This window comes from Petaurus breviceps, unplaced genomic scaffold (assembly GCF_028583685.1).
Source record: "Petaurus breviceps papuanus isolate PSGF00001 unplaced genomic scaffold, PetGlider_PUasm1.0 90919, whole genome shotgun sequence".
Taxonomy (NCBI): Eukaryota; Metazoa; Chordata; class Mammalia; order Diprotodontia; family Petauridae; genus Petaurus; species Petaurus breviceps.
Genome location: NW_027187378.1, coordinates 23537409 through 23558776, shown reverse-complemented (window position 1 = coordinate 23558776; position 21368 = coordinate 23537409). Strand labels below are relative to the sequence as shown.

Below are 21368 nucleotides of genomic sequence, written 5' to 3'. Positions count from 1 at the left end.
ACTTCTTTCATACTAAGGTGGATTGTAGAGGTAGGCACTACACGATTTTAAGTTTCTCTGGCCTAGAGTTGGGCTTTCTCAAGTAGGTCCACCATCTTAACTGCAGATAATATAAAGAACAGGTTCTTTAGGCCCCTTGCTCAGAATACTTGGTAGTTGGAAGCAAAGCTGGTTTACTAGGGTCAAATGCATGACTGTTGCTGTGAGTAGAGTTCTCTCAATATCCTATTATTCTTGTTGAAGAGTACCAGGTTAGTGGACAGCAATGCCACTTGGTTGAATTATTCAAAGTCTTTGTTTCTCATGGTAGGATGGAAAGATTTGTTCCTGATAAAGGAATTTCAGGAATTGGTGAGTAGGAGGCCCCTGAAATCAGACCAGGCCTCCTACTTATGGCTTTGAAGGGGAATTTGAATTAGATTCTGTTAGGGTTAGAAGAGAGAGAAGATTAGGAGAAGAGTTGGGGGGGGGGAGGGCAGTTGCCTATATCTTGGAACTGCATCATTGATTTCTGCTAAGGCCTACAGCCTGCCCTGACAAAGTCTTCCCTCCAGAATCTCACCCTTTAGCCCTCTCTTTACCTGAGAACATCTCTCTACATTTTAATTCTAGTGCCTGCCCTCTCTGGATGATATCCCATTTATCCTGTATGTAGCTTCTTTCTATGTAGTTGTTTGCATTTTGTCTCCACCATTAGATTGTAAGCTCCTCAAGGGTAGGAATTATGTTTTCCTTTTTATTTGTATCCCCAGCATTTGCCACAGTGCCTGGCCCATAGTAGGCTTAGTAAATATTTATTGACTGACTGAGAACAAGTTGGGTTCTTCTCATCTCCCCACCTTTTCTAACCTTACTCAAACTCCTTCCATCCCCCTTTCTCTTTCCCAAGAGTATCTGGTATTTATTTTATGTTTTCTGTCACATTTAGTTATTGAGTCAGGTATAATGCCATAATCCATTTTGTGCCCTTCATGCTGACTGTCTGGAATGTCTCTTTATATTTCCAGTGTTATTTCTATCTCAGTAAAGTTTTTAATAAAGAAAAGTGCCACCAAAATACATCCCCTTTATTCATAGCACTGTCGCTGTATTATTGAAATCTACTCAGCCATTTGAGTTGGCTTCATGGAAGCAGAGGTTGACTGTCGCCAGCAACTTCCCTTTCATTCTCATACTTAGCAAGCCAAGCATGACTGGATCATAGAGCCTTTGATGTCTCAACATTGCCATTTGATACTTAGGAATCTACCTGGCAAGATAAACCCAGGAACTATATGAACACAATTACAAAACACAAATAAAGTCAAATCTAAACAATTGGAAAAATATCAGTTGCTCATGGGCAGGCCAAACCAATAGAGTAAAAATGACAATTCTATCTAAATTAATTTACTTATTTAGTGCCATGCCAATTAATTTATGTTAATAATTACTTTAATAATAACTACCAAAATTTATTTTATGGAGCTAGAAGAAATAATAACAAAATTCCTCTTTGCTTGTGGATAATACCCTGATCCCTCCCAGAAATATAGACTCTGGGTGGGGGGACTGAATTTAGCCTAAGGAAGTCCATGAAACTTAGAAAGCCCACAAAGAAGGTTCCAATCAATGATTCTGACCACAATTTCTGTGTGAAGGATTAAGAAGAAAAGTATCATCATGAAAGGCTCTATCACGTCCCCACTGAACAGGTACTCAAAGTAGACAAAACAAAAGGTCAAGAATATCAAGGGAATTAATGAAATATTATCATTTGAGAGTTTCCCCTACTAGTGGGTAAACAGCTCTTGGATATTCAAGATATAGTATGTCTATTTGTAGCCTAATAATTTATGTCAAAGAGTCAGACTTTTTATAATTATCTTACCCTACTGGTGAGCTGTATCCCAGCAGTTACATGGTAAATGACAGTAGCTAACATTTTTTTTAGTGTTTTAAGGTTTGCATAGAGCTTTACATATATTGACTCTCTCATTTGATCCTTAACAATAACTCTGTGAGTTAGATGCTATTATTAGCCCTATTTTAAAGATGAAAAAACTGAGTCTGAGAAATATTAGGTGACTTCCCTAGGGTCACACAGCCAGTAAGTGTCGGAGGGAGGATTTGAACTCAGGTCTTCATGACTTCATCCACCATGCCACCTAGCTGCAAAGGAAAGGGCACTTGACTACCCTGGGTAAGTCATTTAACCATTTTCAGCCTCTTTTTCCTTATCTATAAAATGAAGGGTTGGACTAAGTTTCCTTCCAGCTGTAAATCTATGATTCTATAAGCCCTGAATTTAAAATCAAAGGATTTGGGTTCAAATCCTGGTTGTGCTACATCCTCTCTGCATAAATTTAGATAAAACACTTAGCCTTTCTGACACTCAGTTTCCTTGTCTTTGAAATGGGGAAAGTGGGATTGGACTGTCTATCCAATTTGTAAAGTCTTTTCCAACTCTAAATCTATGATTCTATGGTCTAGCTATTTGTCAAATTAAAGCCTATTAACGGGAAGAGTAAATTATCCTAAATGAAGAACTATAAGTTAGAGTGACATGCACATGCCTTCTTTTATAGGACAGGTCATTGTTAAACCACTGAGGACTACAGCAATTTTCTTTTTTTTTTAATGTTTTTATTAATGTATTTTATTTTTATATCACCATAGTTTTCCCCAGTATCCCTTCTCTCCTCACTTAATAACAATTTTTTTTGTGGGGGGAGGCAATCGGTGTTAAATGACTTGCCCAGGATCACATCACTAGTAAATGTCCAAGGTCCAATTTGAACTCAGGTCCTCCTGACCTCAGGGTTAGTGCTTTAATCTATTGCGACACCTAGCTGCCCCTATATAACAATTTTCAGTGGTGATGTTTCATTTTTTCATCTTCTGAGTGAGAAGAGGAACGTTGGCAACAGAAGGTAAGATAAAATTAAAGCTTGGTCCAGAAATATTAAGTCAAATTATGATAAATCTGGTTCTGTTTTTTCAATGTGTAGGCGACCTCACTCGTTGAAGTTCTTTGCCTTTGTGCATTCTTTGGGCGGCTTGTGCAGTTTGCAAAAGTCACTCCACGCACAGTTTTTTGGAAGGATACCAAAAACATCTGTATCATGCTAACCATACTGGTGAGTCTTATGTGTTGTGTCTTAAAAGATTTGGCAAAGGGAAATAACAGACTTGGCTGCTTGGTCTATTCTTTATAAATTTTCTTCATGCACAAGGATGCAAAACCGATCCTTCCTTATTACTCCTCATTTGCTTTTTAGTTTATGCCATGCTGAAGTTGCTCCTTGTGGCCAGGAAGCTGTGGTTTGCTTTAAATTTTGGGGAGAGGGAGAATCACAAGTCAGGTCAAAGTCTGTGAAACTTGGTCACTATCTGTGTTGCTCTTTTAAGAAAAAAATCTGAATTTTCACCGTGTCGTGTACAGAAGCCAAACTTAATACTTGCTTTTATGGCCCCTGTGTCCAATGATAAATGTTATAGGTGGAGGAAAATTGGAGTGGGGAAGAGAAAGTGAAGATATAGTAGTTTGTGGAAATATTTCTTAAAGTATCACATCATCAAAGATGGTGGTGATGTTAATGGGATTTAAGATCTTCCCAGCCCATTAAATAGGCCTCAAGTGGAGCCCATTAAGAAAAGCTTGCTTAGGGAAGGCTTGCTTGTTGGAAGACTTTCACACCTTTTGCTAATTTCTAATTAGGCAGAGTCAAGAGGGTTATGATACTTTCTGGCTCTGAGAAGTGTTGATATTTTGCTTTGGGGGCTCTCTTATGAGAAGGATCTTGTGATTCCCTGGTCAAGATTCTAAGTGGCCTTATGTTCAGAGCTCCTGGCTGCTCAAATGTAAAGGCTCTCTCCATCCAGGGATATATGTAAAGTGCATAGTTGATTCAGGCAGTCAGAGCCCTGTCTGTTGGTCTTTATTTCTCTGCTTATATTTTCTGTTTTTGTTTTCTTTGAAGTTCGGGGTGCTGACTTTCCCCCTGAACTAGTGAATGTAATTAAAAAAGATTGTTGGACCCTTGAATAGCTATCTTTCCTAGTAAAGCAGATCTAAGAACCTGTGCCAGCAGTCATGCTGGGTATGCCAGTGTGGTTGCCTCTACAGATGGTAAAATTGACCTTGGCGGGGGAAATAGTTTTTAATTGCTATCTTTTGCTTTTATATCACCTACATTTCCCTCTAAATCCCCCCTTCCCTTTTCCCAGAGTCCCATCCTTTGTTAAAAAGTTTTGTTTTTAAGGAAGAAGAGGAAAAAGTCAGCAAAGCCATTCAATATATTGAAAATTCTGATATTATATGCATCATTTCATATTGATGACCTTGTAGAACCTTTGTAGAAAATGATTCTTTAAAAAAATCTTCCTAGTATATGAATTCTCTCATATTCTGTGCTTATGCTTATATGCACTATATTTAGGGGAAATAAATTTGTTCCCTTTTCTTTGTATCATTGTACCTCCTGTATTCTTTTAAAGTAATCTCATTTGGCAGTTTTTTAAAACTCTTTTGTTATTTTATGTTTTCTTTTTTTTTTTGGAGGGGGGAAGGCAAAGCAATTGGGGTTAAGTGATTTACCCAAGGTCATACATCTAGTAAGTGTGTCAAATATCTGAGTCCAAATTTGAGCTCAGGTCCTCCTGACTCCAGGGCTGGTGCTCTATTCAATGTGCCACCTAGCTGCCCCCTTGTTTTACTTAAAAAAAAAGTTTTACTATCTAATGTCTTAAAAAAAAACCAACACATCACTCTTAGTCCCCAATGACTGCCCCCCTGCACCAGTTGAACCCTCCCTCATAACAAATAAGTACAGTCAAGCAAAAAGTCAACGAATTGGCTGTCTGAAACATATGCTTCAATCTGTCTTTATAGCTACTCAGCTGAGAGACAGATTGCTCTCTGCTTCCTCTTGGTAAAGTCATGATTTATTCCCTGGATTCTTCCAATCCTAAAATGAAATGAAGTGGAAAGGATGTTTTTTCAAGAACACCCCAAAAATACTGTTTTAAAACAGAGTTAGGAGTTGGAGCAAAGATTTCTCTGTCACTTTCATTCTTTAAAGGGAATAGGCCTGTAACAGACATGAAACTTTGATCCATCCAAAATAAAATATTCAGTGCTAGGCATGTGTCTCATCTCATCAAGGGGATTTTAATTCCCTTGAGAGTAAAGACTGAGGCTTTTATACTTGTTTTCTCTTCCCCTTTGCTTTGTATTTATGCATTTATTTTGTACGTATCTCGTATATGTTTATGTATGTACAATAACTCATGCACAAATTTCTTTTGTATTTTCTTTATATGTACATGTTGAATTAAGCACCTTGAGGTCAAGGAGTTTTATTTTTATCTTTTTATTTCTAGCATCTAGTATATTATTTTGTATTCCTAGTACCTTGGCTATAGTAGACAATAAAGGATTTTTTTGTTTCTCTTGTCCCCACCCCCATTTCTCTCCCTCCTTCTATTCCTCTTCCCCTCCTTTTCTTTTTTCCTTTTCCTTTCCTGGGATTGGGTCTCCTATGTCACCTGGGCTAAAAGTACTAACACAACTCACATCCTCAGTCCCAATGCTTTGTTGTTCAGTGGTTTTTAACTGTGATTCAATTTGGGGTTTTCTTGGTAAAGATACTGGAGTGATTTACTATTTTACAGCTTTTTATTATTTTAATTTTTACTATTTTATTACTCCAGTATATTTTACAGATAAGGGACTGAGGCAAAACAGGGTGAAGTGATTTGGCCAGGGTCACACAGCTAGTAAGTGTCTGAGGCCAGATTTGTACTTTGGAAGATGAGCCTTGCTGTTTCCAAGTCTGGTGTTCTATGCACTGAATCACCTAGTAACCCCAACCTGGGTTGGTTTACTTCTCCTTAGGCAGCCTGGTGGTCCTCCATTCCCAGGTACACAACATAGTAGTGCTGAACCTTGTGAGGACACCTGATTAACGTTAGCCCTACCAAAGCTCAGAATTCCCCAACTCAGGTAATCTACCAGCTTCCCCTAGTAGCAGGGATTACAGGCATGTGTCCCCATGCCCTGATGCTTTTTGATTTTCAACAAAGATTTGAGTACCAATTACACGCACTAGGACAATCTCTATTAATTGCATCATTTACTTGGTTAGCTAATCCCATTGTCTCTAAGCCCAACCAAAAATGACAAATCTGAATTAGAAAGTCTGAATTAATGAAATTTCATTGTATTTTAGTGTTTCCTCCCTAAAGCCATTTGTTGGCCTTTTCCCCTCCATCAGTCCTCTCTTAACATCTTGTTTTATTTCTTTTATAGCTGACCTTATTAGATCTGATTATTTATGGATCCCTCAGAGTCTTTAACATCCACAGTGTTCGATGGTCAAGATTCCTGAGGCCTCTTTTCTTAATCAACTTTCCTGAAAGTCGTCAGGTAAGAGGGTTGGCTTGATATGTTATGGCTTTTTTTTCTCAAATAGCTAATTTCTCTCTAAGAGAAGTCGTCTTGGTAGCTTTGGTTGCATCCAGAGTAAAATTAAATATTTGTCTCGGCAGATTCGAAGAGCCTTCAGAAGTATCCGGAATACTTTGCCAGAGGTCCTCTATGTATTTCTCTTGCTCATGTTCAATGTGTTGATGTTTTCCCTTATGGCCTTGAAATTGTTTGGTGATAGGTAAGGACGCCGCTAGAATCTTCTCTTCTGGGCCCTCCTACATTTGAGTTATTTATCCCTTATCCAACATGGTTTCTTAAATCAGAAGGCGACTTTGTCACTGCGCAATTACAACCACATAACCACTGCAAAGTCAAAAGTACATTTGTGGGTCCGTTGTTCGTCTTTCTTATACTTGTACATGTGTATATTTCCTCTCTCTTTAGGAATCTTAAAACAGTGGAAGGATCATCGTATTTTACAAACATCCTAGATATAATGTTTGATCTCTATGTGTTGGTGACCACTGCTAACAGCCCTGATGTTATGTATGTATTTTACCATTTATCTTCCATTGTATTAATGTCAATGCTTGGATTTAGTTACCTGAGCACAGCTATATGTTAGCAAAGTAGAGGTAGTTTTGAATGGGGGGCAATCTTCTGATACAAGGCATATCATGAGAGAAATGGATGTTTTTCGTATTCTTTCTAAATGGGTGATTGAGAAGACCCATGAATTAGGGAGGATGCTATGATATTTATTTGGTGGTTTGTTTTTGTGGGGTTTTTTTTTTTGGTAATAGGTAGTACCAGCTAACATGTGAATTAGATTGGAAAATTTTTTTTGAAAAAAATTTTTAAAATTTATTTATAGATATACTATATCTAAACTTACTATTGGAACTTGAATTCTCTCTTTCAGAGCCTCATTGCCATATAGATATTGATTCTTTTTTTTTTCAAAGAAAGTTTTCCTTCCAACCCTTTCTACAAGACCAGCATGCTGTGATCATGAGTGCTGAGGAAGGAAGGATTGATTCTCTAAGTCCCACCTAGAGGAGATAAGCCATGATGAATTCTGTAGATTTGTACTGAAAAGAAAGGAGACTCATCTATTCAGCATTTATTAAGTGCCTACTATGTTCAGGGTCCTCCAGCCCAACTGTGAATATACTGATGACTAAGATGTAGTTTCTGCTCTCAAGGAATTTATATCCTAATAGGAAAGGTAAGACATGGATACAAATAGAACTAGTGAGAGCTAAGGGGCAGGTACTTGGCTCAGTGAATAGAGTACTGGCCCTGGAGTCAGGAGCACCTGAGTTCAAATCCAGCCTCAGACACTTGACACACTTATTAGCTGTGTGACCTTGGGCAAGTGACTTAACCCCAATTGCCTTGCCTTCCCTCCCTCCCCCTGCCAAAAAAAACTAGTGAGAGGGAGATTACCAGTAATAATAATAAATAATGCAATAAAATGCTGTGGGAATATCAAAGAAGGAGAAATTCCTTCTGGTTGGTGAGATTATGATAGGTTTTGTGGAGAAGGTGGTATTTGAGCTAAAGCTTAGAGAATGAATTAGCTTTTATCAATCAATCAATAAACATTTATTGAGCATTTTCTATGTGCCAGGTACTTTACTATGTTCTGGACATATAAGAAAAAAAAAAAGAAATTCCTTGCCCTAAAGATGCTTACGGTTTATAAGTGAAGACAAGATGTGCACATAAAAATATATGCAAAATAAAAATTTGTATATTAGGGATATAATCCTATAAAGCAAGGGGGCAGATAATGAGGTGTTAAACTAAGTATAATTAGGTGCCTATACCCTGTATTGTTTTATAATATTGGAAAAAGTTTGATTGAATTGGAAGAGGCAACTAAAATTGATTGAGTCTCTCAATTTGAGACAGGGAGCAGAGAAACAATTTCTAGATAGATCCAAGGAATTAGCTTCAAGGAATGAGAATATCTTCTGGCAACAGAGAAGAAAGCCGACTGCGGATCTGATAGGGAATTAGCCTTGGAAGTTGATATTCAGCTGCAGGGAGGAGGTCCAGGAAACCCTGTGAAATAGCCTATTTGGTAGAGATACTGTGCCCAGAGGGGAGGACTATATGAGCGGATAACTCACTGGGGTCTTGCAGTACCAGGGGCATGAGTTACTTTGGCTATATATGTTCCCCATCTGAGTGCATGACTGACATTGTACTCTCAGTTCCTGTCCACTCTTCCTATGGACTTAGGGGAGTATTTCCTAGGTTAATGGGGAAGGGAGGGAAGAGAGGGATGTTTTAGAACTTCTTTCTTACCAGGCTATCTTAGTAAATACCTTTGTTTTGAGCCAATTGGTTAACTGTTAAAAGAAAGCATACTGGTGGGGATAGCTCATCTACTTTTCTAGGAATGCAGAATCCCATGTACCCTTGAACCTGAGGTTAGTAGTTGCTTTATGTGGAGGTAGTCAAGAAGGAGGTGCTACAAATACAAGATGACATTTTGGAGGGGAAAGTCATTAGCAGCTGATGGGAATCAGGAAAGGCTTCATGTAGAAGTTGATACTAGAGATGCGTTGGGAAGGAAAAGTGATTCTAAGAGGCAGAGTTTGTAGGGAAGATATGAATCAGTCATGGAGATGTTATAGGGAGTTCATACTTTGATAATTTGATAAATTCATTTTCTCATCATCATGAGTTCTTCCTTTACCAGTACAGATCAAAACTCCTTCATGCCCCATTCTGTGTGATTATTTATCTATAGATCCTGTAGAGAGGATCCATCAAATATCCTGGCACCCACTTCTGAATATTTTGTGGATAATAAGGCAGCATCCAGCACCCATTCTACTTTCCTTCCTTCCCCCAGTCCATTTCCTTTTTCTAGTCTTGCATATCCTTGATGATGAGAACAAAACTTAATTTCCAGATTTTAATTAAATCCAACTTATGGTAAATAATACAAACTCACAGTTGACTCAGTCATTGTTTTCATGACTTATTCCAGAATTGTTTGGCAGTCTGGGAGCAGAGTTTGGTTTCTACCCAACAGTATAAATGGATAAGGAAGATATAGTGAGAGATCAAGTAGCCAAGAAATGCTAAGAAGCTATCAAGAACCTTGTCATAGTGAAGCCAGAAGAGTATTTAGACTAGGAAGGTCACTAAGAGAAGTGACCAGCATGAAGACCATGTTCAGCAGGACTGAAGAAGTAGAATAGGTAGAGGGAAAGGAGGTTGCGGTCCCATAGTATGGCTTTGAATGACAAAGTTCAAGGTAGGACACTACTGATGAGTGGCTAGGGTGGAGCTGAAGGACTGGTGTTCAAAAATCAAGCAATGGTAGTGAGGATGTTGGAGGCTCATTCGCATGAATGCCGATGTTTGAAGATTGATTACAGAAAGGAAATATAGAAGTTTATTTAACTTTGTAAAGTCAGAATGTTGGTTGGACTAGATGATCTCTGAAGGGATCTTCTGGTTCTGAATTTCTGGGAATCCTGAAAGAAGAGCTCTGTGAGCCAGGGGAATGTTCAAAGTAGGGGGAAATACTTGGCAAACTCATTCTGTTTGTATCTCTATTTGTGAAGTGCCCTCATTTTGTAGCTTGATTACAGGTGAAGTAATCACAGGAGAATGTTTTCTGAACCTGCTTTCCTGTTAGAAAATGTGAGGTTGGGAGAGCTAGGTGGCACAGTGAATAGAGCACCGACCCTGGAATCAGGAGGAATTGAATTCAAATCTGGTCTCAGACATTTGACATTTACTAGCTGTGTGACCTTGGGCAAGTCACTTAATCCCAATTGCCCTGCTTTCCTCCCTCCAAAAAAAAAAAAAGAAAAAGAAAATGTGAGGTTTGGGCAATGGAGGCATTATTGTGGAAATTTAAAAAATATGAGCCCTAATGTCTTTAATAGAAGGCAGGAATCTCTTATCGACATGATGCATTTGTCTTAAAGAAGAATTCTTGTTCCTATCATGTCCTCAGTAATGAATTACTTTACCAATTTTTCTTCCCCTGCTGTATATGTTATGCAAGATTAGGTTGTTAGTCATACATAGCACACACTCTGTGTGTTACTTCAATTTGAGGTGAGAAGGTACAAAAGTCCTGCTTGAATTAAAGTTTGAATCAGAATCTTCCTGCCCTTTCTCCATTTCCATTTCTACCTGGTAGAATCTGACCATTTCTTTAAAGCCCAGGTCAAACATTGACTCCCCCTGATACTCTCTCTTCCTTGGGGTTTTGTGATAATACTCTCTTGGCTCTCCTCCTACTTGTCTGATCATATTTTCTCATTACCTTTTGATAGATCATCCCCCATATCCTCCTCCATAACCCTGGGTGTCCCCAAGTTTCTATCCTGGGACCTTTTCTTTTTTTTTTCTCACTTTGCTTTCTGTTGGTGACCTCATCAGTTCCCATGAATTCATGTCTATGCAGATGACTCCCAGATCTCTACATATCAAGCCCTCTTCTCTTCCCTAAGTTCCAGTAGCATATTACCAAAGCTCTGTTAGACATTTCCAGCTGAATGTTTCATAGGCATCTAGGACTCAGCATACCCAATCTTGAACTCATTGTTTTCTGCTAAACCTGCCTATGCTCTGAATATCCCTTTTCCTATTGAAAGCACCCCCCATCCTTCCAGTTACTCAGGTTCAGAAATTCTGAGTCATCCTCAATTCTTCCCTCTCCTTCAATATCCCATCAGTGCTCAAAGTGTTTATAGAATTCCCTCACAACATGTCTTGTGTTCACTCACACAGTGCCACCTTCATTCACATTCCCTTTCACTTGGACTATTGCTGTAGCCTCCTAATTGTCCTTCCTGTCTCCAGCCTCTCTTCTCTCTAATTTAGTCTCTAAATAGCTGACAAAGTAATTTTCTTAACGTACATATTGGATCATATCACTCCTCCACTCAAGAAGGTTCAATTACTCCTTATTGGCTCTGGGATAAAATACAAATTTCTGTTTGACATTTAAAGAACATGACAAGCTGGCTCCAACCTACCTTTCCAGGCTTGTTGCAAATTACTCTCCTTCATGCATTCTATATTCTTGCCAAATTGAACTACTTCTTTTTCCATGAACTCAACATTTCATCTCCCACCTACATACCTTTACCTAGACCTAGCTAGGCTATTTTGTATTCCTAGAATATTCATACTTCTTCCCTATCTTAGCCTCTTTGAATTCTGAGCTGCTTTGGAGGTTTAAGCTAAAGTACTACCTCTTATGGTAAAACCTTCCTCTTCCCTTTAGTTATCATTGCCCTCTCCCTGTTCCTTAAAGTATCATGATACCTGTTCTGCTTATATGTCTCTATAGAAGAATGCAAATTCTCTGTGGGCAGGGACCGTTTTTACTTTGGGTCTTCAGCTTGTTTTTTCTTTGAATCCTTGATGCCCAGAACTGTGCCTTACCCAGGATAGACACTTAATAAATGCTTGCTGCATTGGATTGAACTAGATGAACCCTTCACTGATTTAAAAAATGCTTCTCCTTTTCTACCTTATCATTCTTTTCTATTTGAAGAATACTTTGCAAACATCTTTGTTGTGATATGAAATAATATAAACCCCTATATGTAAGTTGTATAGTCCCTATTAGATTCAAGTAAGCTCCTCGAGGATAAGAGACCATGTTTAATTTATCTTAAATCAGGATAATATCTAACACTATACCTGGATCATGCTAGGTTCTTAGTAAACATGTTATTGAATTGAATTTTTAATACCATAGCAAGTTCTTAAATTAAGGAAGTAGAAACAAGCTGAATTCTTTAAAAATCAGAAGTATCATGGGAGTCAAAAGTGCAGATATTCTGAATCATTTAAAGCCTATTTTCTATTCTAGATTTTTTTTCTAAGTCTTTTTCCCCACTAAGCAACAGTTTGATATGCCAATGGGAGTTCTGATATGCTACTTATTTTTTTAAAATTAATTTATTTAATTTTAGTTTTCAACATTCACTTCCATAAGCTTTTGAGTTTTAAATTTTCTTTGACTCTCTCCTCTCCCCCCTCCCTAAAATGGCATGCAATCTATGCTACTTATTCCAGTACCATTCTAATATTAAAAGCAGCTACCTAGAAAGGTAACAATTAACCTAAAGGAATAAATTGGAGATGATGTAACAAAAGACCACCTCTTGGGGTGGCCAGGTAGCACAGCGAGTAAGAGCACCAGCTCCAGGGTCGGGATGACCTGGGGATCGAATCCGAACTCAGACACTTAGCACCCACCCAGAAACACCTGGCCGTGTAACCTTGAGCAAGTTACTTAACCCCAATTGCTTAGGGGCGGCCAGGTGGCTCAGCGAGTAAGAGCATCGGCTCCAGTGTCGGGATGACCTGGATCAAATCCGGGCTCAGATACTCAGCACCACACCCAGAAATAACTGGCCGTGTAACCTTGAGCAAGTTATTTAACCCCAATTGCTTTAAAAAAAAAAAGACCACCTCTTTCACCAAGGGACCCTGGCTCTGAGCTCATGTTAAGACCACTGTCAGTACTGGGGGAGCCTGCCCTCTAAAGAGGGGTACAATGCTGTTTCTTCCTGGCTTTCTATGCTCTTCACCCACCCAGGAGTCTCAAAGAAAATCACTTAAGACATAGGTCTAGCTTATATCTCAGGGTCCCTCCCAAAGGAAGTTAATCAGGTACTCAAAGTGCAGTGTATATCAGGCATAGGACGCTATTTGCCTCTTCCACACAAAAGAAATGGTCAGAAGACTCATAAATGTAAATTAAAAAGAATTTAAAAACATGATACCATAACCTACATGTCCTTCTACACTCTCCTGGGAAGTCAGTCCTCAAAACACTGAAAATCTGAAACACTCTATTGGATGCTATTTTTTTTTTTTTGGAGGGAGGAAGGCAAGGCAATTAGGGTTAAGTGACTTGCCTAAGGTCACATAGCTAGTGTGGCAAGTGTCTGAGCCTGGATTTGAACCCAGGTCCTCCTGACTCCCAGGCCAGTGCTCTATTCACTGCACCACCTAGCTGCCCCTATTGGATGTTAATTAAGCAACATTTTGTCTTCACCACAACTCTGAACTATCAAAACAACTGCCTGAATGTTGAGTTGGAGTGAGTCAGGTCTGACTTGGGCTCATCCTCTTGATGGTGGTCATCTTCTATGAAAAGGGCATAGATGCAGAAAACTCCTCCTGCTACTAGCCAGTTTTGACTGAGGGACCTAGGAACTGCTGACCTTCTGACCTCATGAGGTCCTGCTGTGGGTAGGTTGTCTCTGAGGCTACTTCTATCCCAGGATTGTTGTTTTATCACCTACGCTGAGGGAAGGAAAGACAAGCAGAAGAAACACCCAGGGATGTGAGATCTAGTCTCAGTCCTCCCTCGGTATCACATGCTCCTGCTTTCATCTGAGAGCCGACAAAATCCTCGAGTGACCCTAGTACATATCCCTGGAAGTGATCAGGGGAGTTCAGCTCATCTCCATACAGTCTATTCCACTGCAACATTGGCATCTTTGACAATAATCTGCCTTCAGGAGGACAGATCAACAAATCCATTTATTAAATACCTACTGTGTAACAGGTACTAGCTAGGCATTGACTAGGAGGTGTATGGAGGGGAGTTTTCCCGGTGACCCCTGTAGAAATCAAGGAAACAGATGCCCGAAGGGGTCTTGGGGAGAATCTTGTGCAATCCCTTCATTTTTCAAATGAGAAAACTGATCTCCAGAAAAGAGAAGTGATTTATATCTAAGGTCCTACTGTGGGTAGACTAGGAATTTGGTTTCTTCCCATTACAATGGACTGCCTCAAATCCTAGCTCCCCACATGTAATATGAGGAGTCATTTGCCTCAGAGAAGCACAGAAAGCTGGTAAAGAGGGTGATTAAGATTAAAATCCAAAATTTGTTGCTATAAAAACAACTAAATTTCGTTCTGTTTTGTTCCTTTCCAGGATGCCTGCTTATAACTTAGATTGGCGATATTCTCTCTTTTTCATAACCTACATTGTCATCAATACCTACATTTTCATGTCTGTCTTTCTAGCTGTAGTGTACAACAACTACAGAAAGCATATAAAGGTAATGTATAGAAAGCAAAAGGGCAGGAAACGTTGGCTGTTGTGTGCTGGCACAAAGAAATGATGTTCAATGCATTTATAGGATTTTTTTTCACTATCATGAAAAACATGCTTCAAAATTCTAGGGACTTTCCCCCTTATTTTTGCTTGCTGGTCCCATCTGTTGCTTATCCTCCAAGAGCTTTCGTGGGAAGGAGGCTTCCTTTTTTAGGTCATTGTTCTCCCATTCATATTTGAGTTACTTCTATGCAGTGGAGACATAATTGTTCAATGAAGCTCTAATAAATGTCATTAAAATTAAATGGTGCCATGAAATATCTGTTCATCCTCCACTATCTAGTTTGGTGGCATCTAAAGATATTTAAAATACTGCTTCTTTTTATAGCATAGCATAGCATAACATAGCAGGTGGAATGCTGGGTTTGGAGTCAGGAAGACTAAAGTTCAAATTGTGCTTCTGATACTAGCTAGGTGACCCTAGACAAGTCACTTAAGCTTTCAAAAATCTCAGGCAACTTCCTAAAATTCATTTGCTAAGTTATTGATGGCTTTCTAGCCGTTTTAATAAAGAAAATTCCCACACTGGGAGTTCCCCATGAATGCTGAAAGCAGCGATCTTTCATAATGCTTTCTGCTTAATAGGACAGTTTCCACCATCATTAATGGTCACTAAGTGGCATAGTGCACAGGGTGCTAGATTTGGAATCAGGAAAACCTGGCATCAAATCCTCTTCAGACACTTAGCTATATGACCCTGAGCAAAAACACTTAATCTCTCTTGGATTTCATGTTCTTCATCTGTAAAATAGAGATAATACTAGCTCACAGGACTGTTGCATGGATCAAATGAGAGAATACATGTAAAGCACTTGCTTTGTAAATCTTAAAGTACTATGCAAATGGGAGCCACTTTTATTTTTTATTATCTTTAGAAATATGGAAAAGAAGTGTACTCTGTGTGTGTTGGAGTGGAGTGGGATAGGGGGGGGGAGAGGAAGATGGGAGGTAGATTTATGATTTCATTGTTCTAGGAAACTTCCTGTGAGGAAATTCTCAGATACCAAGTCAGATTAGAATGTGCTAAGCAATTTAGAGTCTTAGATGGCTGAGGCATCAAGAGATTATGATTTACCCTGGGGTCACTTGAATACAGATCTTCCTGACCCCAAAGCTGACTCCCTATCTACTATGATGCTTGATATATATGTTGGAATTTTACTTGAAAGACGTGTGATTTATCAGTGTGGATACTCCTTCTGTTAATGAAGATTCTCACCATGCCCTAGGAAGTTGACTTCATGGATTGGCTTGTTCAAAAATATGCATCCTCCAGTGGACAACCCTGATGTAATCACCTTCTCACACTTGGGCTGCTTCTCATCAATACAAACAGAGTCCATCATAGGTTCACATCTGAAGCATCTCTAAGCTTGGTAGTATCTGCCTGCAGAGTTTACTTCCTTTGAGAATTTAATTCAATTTATAAAGCATATATTAAAGGCCTACCATGTGTTATAAAGACAAAAACTATATCATCTTTGCATTTAAGAAACTTACCCAGAGAATCCAGATTAAGGCAGAATGAGGAATTCAAAGTGTATGAAACTTTAAAAAATTACCATTTTGGACTGAATATAGACTGTATCCCTAAAATGAAATCTTTCTGAAAGAAAAACCAATCTATAAGAATATGTGGCAATAGAATACTAATTTTAGAGGCTCAGTTCAGGTTTTCTACAAGCCAGATTTTATGGGAAAAGCACAATGGTACAGCTGATAGCATATTCAGAGCAATACAGTAATACAAAATTATCTCTCTTAAAAAACAATCCTCCATGTTTTTTAGAATGAGATTCGCAAACTGGCTTACATGAAACGTCACAAAATGATAAAGGCTTTCAACATTCTGAAGGCCAAGGAAGGCACAGAGTTTGTTGTGAAGGAAGCCCAGTGGAAGCAGTTAGTCAAGATAGTGGCACCTGACATCAGCAAGTCCCACCGGGAGCTCCTTTTGAGGATATCCGATGAGGAACAGAAGGGATATGTGGGTGAGTATCATAAATTAATAAAGCAGCCTCTGGCCTTACACCTAACCTTTATAAAAGGGATGAGGAGAGGTGAGGGGTAATGTCAGACATTCAAGTCTGTTCTGACAGGCTGCCCGTGGGACATGAGAACAGAAGGATTGTGAGGGCAAGAGCTAACCATGCATATGAGGATCATAGATCTGGAGAGCAGGAAAGGCCCTCAGAGGCCATCTTGTCCAACCTCCTAATTTTACAGAGGAGTAAACTGAGGCCTAGGGAAGTTGTGACATCCCCAAGGGAAACACAGGTAGCCAAGGATCAGTAATGGGATTTGAATGCAGGTCCTCTGACTTCACAGTCTTCATGTTATTCATTGTACCACGCTGCCTCCCACCAGTTGCAGAAACTGGGAAGAAAAGAAGGAAGGAAGCAAGCATTTATTAAATGTTTACTATGTGCTAGGCAGTGGACTAAGCACTGAGGAAACAAGCAAGACAGAAAGACAGCTCCTACCCTCATTCTAAGCTTATATTCTAAGGGGAAAGACAACATACAAAAAGGAGCTTACTTGGGAGTGGGAAGGGTGGATTGAGGGGAAGGTAAGTCCAGAAAGTAAGAAATAAGGTTGGGAGGAGAATGAAGGCAGGCCAGCCTCAGCCCTTCCACAAAATGGAGACTCCAGGAGGAACTGAGCAATGGGAGAAGGGAGTAGGCCCTGTTGAGGACTATTTCAAGGTGAGTAGGCCACAGGGATGGTACGTTGTTATTGGGCAAGGAGGCCTCAAGTTCCAAGGCAAGTTGCAGGATGAACAGCAGTAGAGAAAGCATGGTTTAGAAATCCAGAAATCAGCACCAGGGCTGGAAGAAGAATGAAAGAGATGAATTGGGAGTGTCTCTATTGTTGAGGAGAAGCCTCAAGGAGGGACATGATAACTGCTTTCAAATATTTTATGAGCTGTCTTATGTAAGAGGGAGTGGATTCATTTTGGTTGGTCCCAGAGGTCAGGACCAATTCTAATGAGGAGAAGTGATAGTGTTTAATTTTTGTCTCATTTTAAGGAAAAATATCCTAAGCTTAGAGCTGCCCCAAATAGGAAGAAGTTACCTTGGTAGGTAGGTAGTTATCTGTTCTTGAAGCCCTTGAAGGGGAGTCTGGCTGATTTCTTGTAACTTATGAAGAGCTTCATGTAAAGGTCAGATTAGATGACCTGAGCTTTTCCCTGCTAACTTTGAGGTTCTATGAATGTATAAATTACAGACATGAATTGGATAGTGGGGAGGGGACAAGCGTATAGGTATGAGAATGGCATGTGTAAAAGCATGAAGGCACAAGTTATATCTGGACAAATAGACAGGTCTATTGTAAAGAACTATGGAGGGGAATATCAAAGTTGCAGAGGTGGGTTGGAGCCTGATCATTCGGGGCCTTCACTGGTAGACCTAGGAATTTAAGCCAGTGAAGAGTCAGGGAAGGTTTCTGAGCAGAAGGGTGACATGACAAAAGCATTTTAGGATTAATTAGCCTAATTAATTAGGCTGAAATATGTAATAGTTAATCTAAATCACACTCCAAATCATTTGGCAAATGTGAGGGCATTCTCTGCCACTAGTGAGTCTGGTGCTCAGTCCTTAGCACAGTGCCTGGAACGTAGTAGCTACTTAATGAATGTTAGCTGACTGAAAAACTGTAGAGAGAATGATATAGTACAGACAACACTGGGTTGTAAATAACAAGTTCTGGCTTCTAATCCTAATTTTGTCATGAGTTAGGTGTATGAATGACCATGGCCAGGCCACCTCTCTGGGACTTGGTTTTTTCACATGTTAAAATGAAGGGATCAAATGAGATGATCTCTAAAGATCATCAGCTTCTACCCATTAGGAATGTTCCTGCCATCCCAGCTCTAAAAACCTATGTTAACTAAGTTAGGGAAGTATAATGAACCCCTCTCCCTGTCCTTCCTCTCTGAGATTTAGACTTTACCGGTTGACCTTGGTGTGGATGCTTCCATGAATATCTGGGGTCATTTTTGTATTGCAGACAAAAAGTGCTTTTTGAGATTAGCTGATCTGTTGAACATTCAAGTGGTTACTATAAAGTTTAAAAGACATCCCCTGGAGATCTGGATGCCCCACGTGTATAAGTCATCAGGAAGTCTTTTTATACAAAAGGCAGTTCAACACAGGTAAGTTAAGTTTGCACATTTTTGGGGGAACTGGTAGTGATGATGAAAGGTGGTTTTTTTATGATTAACATTAGTATTAAAATTTACCTTTCTAGCCCTTATTCCTTTGCCCTTTTTCACTTTGTGGAGTATCCCTCTCCCCCTTCTCTGCACTCACCTCGTCCTTCCTCCTCTTCCTCCTTTTCTCCTCTTCTTTTCCTCCTCTTCTTCCTCCTTTTCTTCCCCCTCCTCCTTCTCCCTTCCCCCTCTCCTCCCCTCCTCCTCTCTCCTTCCCTCCCTCCCCCTCTGTCTCTCTTTTCTGTCTCTTATCACCATTGGATTGAATGGAAGGTCCTTAGTATTATAAGTGCCAGACTTTACAAGTAAGTTATTTCTGATGTAGTGTAGTGGGAAAATTACCAGACACAGAAGTGAGTTCAAACCAAGGTTTCTTATGACTCCAAAACTCATGAGTTGTGTGATCTTGGTCAAATGACTTCACATCTCTGACTCAGTTTCTTCAAGATCAGACAGGGTGTAGAGCACTTTGTAAATTATTAAGACCCCTTATAAATGGCAGCTATTGTTTTTGCTCAGTAAATTAGCTTTGTCTGAGGAATAAGAGCTTGGGACTAGATACACCAGCTACAAATAGCAGACTTATGCTAGGGGCATATATATGAATTCCAAATTTGGTCTATTATCTTTTATTACTACAATTTATGTACTTAATCAGAAAGAACATTCAGAAATAAACCATTATGGGGCAGCTAGGTGGTGCAGGGAGTAAAATGCCGGCCCCCAGAGTCAGGAGGACCGGAGTTTGGTTCTGGCCTCAAAATACCCACACAAAAAAAAAAAAAACTAGCCATGTAACCTTGGGCAAGTTACTTAACCCCAATTGCCCTCCAAAAGGCAAAAAGAAAAAAAAAGAAACAAATCATTATGTTGTTGTAATAGCTATATGTGTGTACATTTTAAAACATTAATTGAATAAAGGAAAACTAGCTGGCATTTCTCCAGATGTAGGGTTTATGCTTATAAAATGGTTGTAATAATGGGATAGAAGCTCATTCTAATCCAATAAAATTGTGAAATTGATTTGTATTCCTACTGACAACATTGTGTTTAAAATTTGATCAAAGGGTATGGTGCAAGATGGAACATTTTGGGTTCTCAGAAACTGGAAGATTTGAGGTATTTAAGTTGAAGGGAGGAGCCACACCCATTCAATGGGTTGGATGTTTTGATTTAAGAAGGCACTTAGAGTCTGGGAATCTGTTATAGGGCAGTCACTTTGACAACTTCTAGCCAGTGAGAGCTATTCAGCATTAACAAGCCTGGATGGTGTTCTCTCTTTGCTTTCCATTTTCCCAAGTGTGTTGAAGGAATTAGAGATATTTATTTTTTTTTAACACATTTTTATTATTATCTTTTGTTTATATGTCATCTACATTCCCCACTATATCCTTCCCAAACTTGCACTGGTATTCCTACCCTTTCCATCCCTCCAACCTTTCCCAGGAAACTGTCCCTTATATTAAAGAATAAAATGAAGAAACCACAAAGAAGTGCTTTCTCATATCTCTTCTTTGGGACCAAGGTTGGTTGTTTATAATTTAAGGGCATTCAGTTTTCATTGTTCTTTGGTTATCGCCCTTCCAATTATTTTGTAATCATTGTGTTTGTGGTTTTCTTGGCTTTGCTCCCATGATGATATACATCATACATCAATTCATACATTTTCCCAGGCTACAATATAGTCATCATATTCTTTCTTACCATTCAGTATTATTTCATCACATTCGGTACAATAACTCATTTATTAACCATTCCCCAATTATTGGACATTTATTTTGTTTTCAAGAACTGAGGAGGTTTAACTGAGAGAAGAAAAGACATATGGGAAAGCACGGATAGCATCTCCAAGTATTTGACAAGTTGCCGTGTAAAAAAAAAAAAAAACAAAAACGAAACTAGATTTGTTATGCTTACTTAGCCTTAGGGAGCAAAAGTAGGAACAATGGATAGAAGTCACAGAGGCAGGTTTAGGCTAAGTAAAGGGGAAACTTTCTAAGACTTAGAGAACTGGCCAAGTGTGCAATAGTTAGCTTCAGGAAGCTGTGAGTTCCCTATTCCCAAAGTTCCTCAAGCTTGAGCTGGAGACCATCTGTCCAGAATGTTGTTGAGATTTTTGTAGGTTGAATAGATAGCTTTGAGTTCTCCTCTACCTCTGAGACTAAACATTATGAGCTGATGAAGAAGTAAGTACCATGAGAAGTAAGACCAATCTCTCCTGTAATTCAAACTCACTGATGATTTAAAAAAGAATAATTTTCTTACTTCGAAGTACATGGAACAGGCAACTCTTTGTCACCCTAGTTTAAATTTCTGCTCTGTATGACTTTAAATTAATATTCCCCCTGTAGCAGCAAGCACCCCAGCGTCCCCAGGGTGTCTGCCACCACAGGTTCTTGGATCTGCTTTGATAAAGGAAAGCAACTCAAAATGGGTTAACAAGCTTACTTTAATCAGTCAGATATGTATCGTTCACCTAGTTCAGGGGAAAAAGGTCAGCACCCCGAACTTCAGAATACACAGACAGAATTATCAAGACAAAAACAGATCAAGTAGACAGATTTCCAAACTGTCCAACCATTAATCCATACTAAACAATATCTAGGTTTCAAAGC

The 21368-nt window shown here is 39.2% G+C and overlaps 1 protein-coding gene across 4 annotated transcripts in view; it reads left to right on the top strand.

Annotated features, from left to right (window-relative positions):
- Positions 1 to 21368, top strand: part of LOC138151969 (two pore channel protein 2-like) — a 68504-nt gene that overhangs the window by 29644 nt on the left and 17492 nt on the right. For 3 of the 4 annotated variants that reach the window (XM_069075569.1, XM_069075568.1, XM_069075570.1), the window contains 7 exons: positions 2991 to 3119; positions 6293 to 6409; positions 6532 to 6650; positions 6857 to 6958; positions 14358 to 14484; positions 16330 to 16531; positions 18552 to 18696. In XM_069075569.1, the coding sequence (XP_068931670.1) occupies positions 2991 to 3119; positions 6293 to 6409; positions 6532 to 6650; positions 6857 to 6958; positions 14358 to 14484; positions 16330 to 16531; positions 18552 to 18696 (941 nt within the window). Of the gene's footprint in view, positions 1 to 2075; positions 2183 to 2990; positions 3120 to 6292; positions 6410 to 6531; positions 6651 to 6856; positions 6959 to 14357; positions 14485 to 16329; positions 16532 to 18551; positions 18697 to 21368 lie in introns of those variants that run through there. The other variant, XM_069075571.1, reaches the window with a different exon arrangement.